Source organism: Caretta caretta, chromosome 28 (assembly GCF_965140235.1).
Source record: "Caretta caretta isolate rCarCar2 chromosome 28, rCarCar1.hap1, whole genome shotgun sequence".
Classification (NCBI taxonomy): domain Eukaryota; kingdom Metazoa; phylum Chordata; order Testudines; family Cheloniidae; genus Caretta; species Caretta caretta.
Genome location: NC_134233.1, coordinates 11,628,957 through 11,635,081, shown reverse-complemented (window position 1 = coordinate 11,635,081; position 6,125 = coordinate 11,628,957). Strand labels below are relative to the sequence as shown.

Below are 6,125 nucleotides of genomic sequence, written 5' to 3'. Positions count from 1 at the left end.
AGACACCAGCATATCTCCCCAGCTCTCAGCCTTGCACCTCAGAAATGTACCATCTTACACGGCTCACGGCCTTCTCTTGAAAAGTGTAAGCTCATTAATTAGTTCGCCACTTCATCAAAAATAAAGGGGACATGCACCAGCCTTTGTCATGTGAGCAACTTTCCCAAGCACTTTGGACAAACTCAGGAGTAAGTATAAAATAGTAAAATAACTTTATTAACTCCAGAAAGTTAGATTTTAACTTAGTATAAGTATTGGTCACAGAGGTCAAAAGTGTTTACATAACAAATGAAAACAGACTCCCAGTCTAAACTCTAATTTGAATATACTAAGCAAGAATTGGATCAAACAGCTTTTCTCACTCACTGGTTGCTCCAGGCAATGTTGAGATCTTAATACACAGACTGAATTCCCTCTCAGCCTGGGACCAATCTCCGCAGTTCAAATTCTGAGTCTTCCAGACAATCTTCCAGGTGTTGAGATTGGGGAAGAGACAGGCCACGTGGGGGTGTCTTTGACTCTCATACATATTTTTTCTCCAGCTGCTATGTAGATTCTTGCCGTGATGCTGGGGTTAGTTAGCCCCCAATATGGAGCAGCAGTTTGCCTCCTGCACCTTGTGGTAGGCATGTCACAGCTCCTTCACTTTCACCCCGCACGGCAGTGTGTCCCTGTCATGGCCCCTTTCTATCATGCATCACGAAATCTGCGTGCGCACCTCGGGAGTTACACCGCAGAAAGCTGCTTTCCTGTGCAGAAACTTGCCCGTGTAGACAAGGCCGCAGAGGGCTTCCATAAGAACGCACGACAGGTCATAGACTGGGTCAGACCAATGGTCCGTCAAGCCCAGTGTGCTACCTGAGAGCGACCAGTGCCGGATGCATTGGAGGGAAAGAACAGAACAGGCTTGTTGACCTGCAAGGTGAGGGTCTTTCACCTTTATATTTAACTTCATTGTTGTCAATTCCTACTTATCCTATATCTAACTACCCCTCCTCTGAGGTCTCTGGGCAAATCAGGTGTGAACCACTCCTTTGACACAGACGTGTCCCAATCCAGCTGAACTGAGGCAGAATTTGGGCCAATGTCAGTTTGGAAAAGGCCTGCTTCACCCAGCAGGTTTCTCAAAGTATCCGCTGCTGTGAACCGCATGTCGTCTGGATGTGCGAACTCCAAAGATAGCAAACATGAAAAAAAAAAACGCAAAGCCAGTTCTGAGGTTTCCAGAGCCAGGCTTGAGTGTTAAAGAGCTGTGCTCAAAAGGACAAGGGTCTCAGCAGCTATAAAAAGAACTCGTTGCAAAAACAAAACAAAAATTACATGGAAAAAAAACAACCAAACAACAACCACCCAGAAAAGCTCCTATCACTCGCCCATCACCATTGTAGATCTTGACATCTCCTGCCTAATGTGACATCTTTGCTTTGCGAACAAGAGCCCTGGGGAACTCCTGCGAACTCCAAAGATAGCAAACATGAAAAAAAAAACGCAAAGCCGGTTCTGAGGTTTCCAGAGCCAGGCCTGAGGGTTAAAGAGCTGTGCTCAAAAGGACAAGGGGGCTCAGCAGCTATAAAAAGAACTCGTTGCAAAAACAAAACAAAAATTACATGGAAAAAAAACAACCAAACAACAACCACCCAGAAAAGCTCCCATCACTCGCCCATCACCATTGTAGATCTTGACATCTCCTGCCTAATGTGACATCTTTGCTTTGTGAACAAGAGCCCTGGGGAACTCTCTGGCTCACCTGTGTGGGTGGAAGGGGTCTCACACTACGTGGGAAGGCTGCATCATGAGAAAAACCACCTGTGCTCTACTATCACACTTTCTAATCTTTCAGAGTAGCAGGAGGCGGAAAAGTGAGACACATGCATTAGACTCAAGAGCAAAACTAAGAGACCAAACCACAGACTCTGGACTCAGCATTCATGTATCCTGCAGTCTGAACTTGGAATCTGTTACATTCCCTCATTGGCTACCATCATTTAACCAACACGGAAGTGCTTCTTGTCCAGCAAGGCAGCCAGTTTGGGACTCATAGGCATGGCATGGCTCTGAAGGAATCAGCTGTTTCTCTCTGTGCTTCAGGAAACTTGGGATCCAAATGGTAAAAGACAGTTGTTCCCAGTTTTATCATGGCATCCTTTAGAAGTGTGAGCAATTCTAAAAACAGTTTACCTTGGCCACAGGTCACCATAGCGTCCATCTCTGGGGTGAAAATCAACCACTCGTAGCTCTCATTTCTACCTGAGTTCTTGTCAAATCTTTGACCTTAGTTGTAGCAATTTTACACGGCTCTGGCGTAGAATTCTTCACCAACCACACAACATACCAGTAGCGATACTGAGGTAGAACTCCCCCAAATATGCCCTTTTGTTTCTTTAATCTGGTGGCACAGATTTAAATAAGGGACTAAATTCAGGTGCAGCTTAGAATCCCTCTAAGACACCAAATGTCAGGTATCTACTCAAAATGGGTGTCTTTCTGCAGCTCTATCACATTCCTCATGGATGTCATTTCCTACACATTTACAGCATCTCCCAGGAGTGAGCTGAACAGAAATGTCACTTCCATTTTTCCCATCTCTACCTAGGAAGGGATTGCATTTCCCAAATAAGAGGCAACATGCACCTGATTAGGAAGGGAAGATCTTCAGGAGCAACCTCCTGCAGGGCATGGGCCACAACTGCTTTGGGAGGCAAATGAATGGGTCTTTTGCTTAGTTCCAAATCCTTTACTAGAGAATCCTCTTCCCAGCCCCTTCGGGAAATATTGACCTTACCAATTGAAGAACAGGGGGATAGAGATGGTGATGGAGAATCCCTCTGATTTACCCTATGTTCTTCTGTTGTTACAGAGGGGAAAAGACATTTTTCCCTATCCCTTCCCTATTCCTGCTCTTTGTTATACTTCAATATATTTTAAGGGAGGAAAACGGGAGTAAAAATATCTGCCTTCAGGAAAACCTGAAGCAACAGCGCTCTGATGAACTGTGACAACTGGGAATGAAACAATATGATCCTGGTGGGGGAACTTGATGACTAACAATGGTTTTTAAATGGGGGAACAGTATAACTGTGATGCTCAGGCTTTGTTTAGACTTGGACATGTGATGGAGTTTAGGTCAGGTCAAGGGGGGGAAAGCTAATGCCAACCACTGCACCTCGGCTGCATCTGCACGACAACTGTAATTGTCTTTTAACACCAAGATCACTAACTTGAGCAGCCAACGCCATGTACAGTCCTAGTGGATGTAAGGCACGGGTAGTTTTTGCCTCAGTGTAGCTTGTTGGGAACAAACCTCTCTCCCCCACCTGGAGCTGATGAACATTCCTGGCTGGAGGGACACACGCTCCTTTGACCCAAAAGGAAAGGAGTTGATAGAAAACATCACAGGACTGACCCCAAAGAAGGGTGAGCTGCAAAAGGCAGGAGCAGGCAACTCATCTGGGGGAGCTGAGTAACCACGGTGAAGATGGGGCACAGATCCCTAAGTGGGAATTAGCAAATGTGATTTAAAAGAAAAAAATACCTTTGGCCAGCCCTAGTCAAGGCATTTGTTACAGATCACTCCCATGTGGATTTTCTGATGTCTAATAAGGGTTGAGCGCTGATTGAAGCTTCTCCCACACTCAGAGCACGTGTAGGGCCTCTCTCCTGTGTGGATTCGCTGATGTGTGATAAGGGCTGAGCTTTGATTGAAGTGTTTGCCACACTCACGGCATCCATAAGGTTTCTCACCCGTATGGATTCGCCGATGTCTAATAAGGTTTGAGCTCTGCTTGAAGTGTTTCCCACACTCAGGGCATCCATAAGGCTTCTCACCTGTGTGGATTCTTCTATGTGTGGTCAGTACAGAGCTCCGATTAAAGCTTTTCCCGCACTCAGAGCACATGTAGGGGGTCTCTCCTGTGTGCGTTCTCTGATGTGTGATTAGGGTAGAGCTCTGATTGAAGCTTTTCCCGCACTCAGAGCATATGTAGGGCCTCTCACCGGTGTGGATTCTCTGATGTGTGGTAAGGGCTGAGCTATAACGGAAGCGTTCCCACACTCAGAGCATGTGTAGGGCCTCTCCCCTGTGTGGATTCGCTGATGTGAGAGGAGGGATGAACTGTCAATGAAGTGCTTCCCACACTCAGGGCATCCATAAGGTTTCTCACCCGTGTGGAATTTCCGATCTGTAATTAGGTGTGAGCTCTGCTTGAAGTGTTTCCCACACTCAGGGCATCCATAAGGTTTCTCACCCGTGTGGATTTTCCGATGTGTAATAAGGTGTGAGCTCTGCTTGAAGTGTTTCCCACACTCAGGGCATCCGTAAGGTTTCTCACCCGTGTGGATTTTCCGATGTGTAATAAGGTGTGAGCTCTGCTTGAAGTGTTTCCCACACTCAGGGCATCCGTAAGGTTTCTCACCCGTGTGGATTTTCCAATGTGTAATAAGGTGTGAGCTGTTCTTGAAGTGTTTCCCACACTCAGGGCATCCATAAGGTTTCTCACCCGTGTGGATTTTCCGATGTGTAATAAGGTGTGAGCTCTGCTTGAAGTGTTTCCCACACTCAGGGCATCCGTAAGGTTTCTCACCCATGTGGATTTTCCGATGTGTAATAAGGTGTGAGCTCTGCTTGAAGTGTTTCCCACACTCAGGGCATCCATAAGGTTTCTCACCCGTGTGGATTTTCCGATGTGTAATAAGGTGTGAGCTCTGCTTGAAGTGTTTCCCACACTCAGGGCAGCCATAAGGTTTCTCATCTATGTGGATTCTCTTATGTGCAATGAGATGCGAGCTCTGCTTGAAGCATTTCCCACACACACAGCATGCGTAAGGTTTCTCACCCGTGTGGATTCTCTGATGTCTGAGAAGGTCCGAGCTCCCTTTGAAGCTTATCCCACACTCGAGGCATGTGTAGCGTGTTCCTTCCAAGTTCATTCTCTCACGTGTAATAAGGTCTGACTGGCTACCGAAGTTTTCCTCTGGCCTCTGCTGACTCTCACAGGCTTTTGTTTTTTCTGGGCGTGCACAGCTCCCAGAATCATTCCCTTTGGACCTTCCTGACAACATCCCATGGGCTTCTACTCGCTCAGCATCTTCCTGCTGGGGTTCCTCCTCGTTTTCACTCACCATCCCAACACCTGACGGGAGACCGAGAGAATCCAGACGTAAGTCTCTGCCTGCGCCAGAGAGAAAGGAAATCTCAGAGAGAAGAATGGAAAAAGGGATGAAGGAACGAAAACGTGTACAGGACAGATCAAACCTATCAGGAGCTGATTTTCCCTTAAACCTTCCCCAGAGGAGAGAAAGGAAGGGATCAGTTCTGGGTCCGTATCTCAGAAGAAATCTCAGGGGACAGCGAGATTGGGGAGGGACCTGCTGCCAGTTGTCAGTCAGGATAGGTGGGAAGCCATGAGTGACCTCTGCCTAACGATTCTACATCTGCAGGGAACAATCCTGAACTTGGAGAGCTCACAAGGTCTTTGTAGGGCATCCCAAATGTTTCCTGTATTCACCGACAGTTTTGGGGTTGGTTTAACCAATGCCTCACCTATGCAAGCAGCTCTCGGGAGCACTTTTTTCTTATGAAGGTCTGGGACCCACGGCTCCTCCCCTCGTTCCAGCTGCGAGATCACATCAGTTCTGGAAACTGGAAACCCTGCTCAAGGCAAAGAAAACAAGGGAGGTCAGTGGAATTTGTGGGATACTTGTCACAAAGAATATTCCATGCTTTTAAGCCCAGCTCACTTTTAAGTAGTAACGTCCCAAGGCCGGCTTCCTTGGCTCAAAATGCCAGGAGATGATTATTATAAATCATATTCATTACCTTAGTGCCTAAGGGCCAACTAACAGTGGGTCCTCATTTTGCTAGGCACAGTACAAACCGAGAAGCGTTGATGGCCCGTGCCCTGAAGAAGTTACAATCTAAATAGACAAGGCAGACACAGAATGGGGGAAGGGGTACAACCCACCAGCAGAGTGAACTCCGTGAAGGCAGAGTGGCAGATCTGATCAACACAGGCCTAGATCTTGAGACTATCGGATTTAATGTTACAACCAGGGCCAGCGTTTTCTGGAAATTGTAGCTAGGACTGCATTTTTTCCCAAAATTACTCTTTGTTTCTGGAATCACCGTT

The 6,125-nt window shown here is 46.8% G+C and overlaps 1 protein-coding gene across 1 annotated transcript; it reads right to left on the bottom strand.

Annotated features, from left to right (window-relative positions):
- Positions 1-3,849: 3,849 nt before the first annotated feature.
- LOC142070248 (uncharacterized) lies at positions 3,850-5,644 on the bottom strand. The gene is made up of 2 exons (XM_075123811.1): positions 5,540-5,644; positions 3,850-5,168 (listed from the first exon to the last, which is right to left on the bottom strand). Exon 2 carries the CDS (start codon positions 5,119-5,121, stop codon positions 3,934-3,936), a length of 1,188 nt encoding a protein of 395 aa, XP_074979912.1. The 5' UTR covers positions 5,122-5,168; positions 5,540-5,644; the 3' UTR covers positions 3,850-3,933.
- Between the last annotated feature and the right edge of the window lie 481 nt (positions 5,645-6,125).

Coding starts and splice junctions, on each gene's coding strand:
- LOC142070248 (XM_075123811.1), bottom strand. CDS start 5,121: ATGGTGAGTGAAAACGAGGAGGAACCCCAGCAGGAAGATGCTGAGCGA.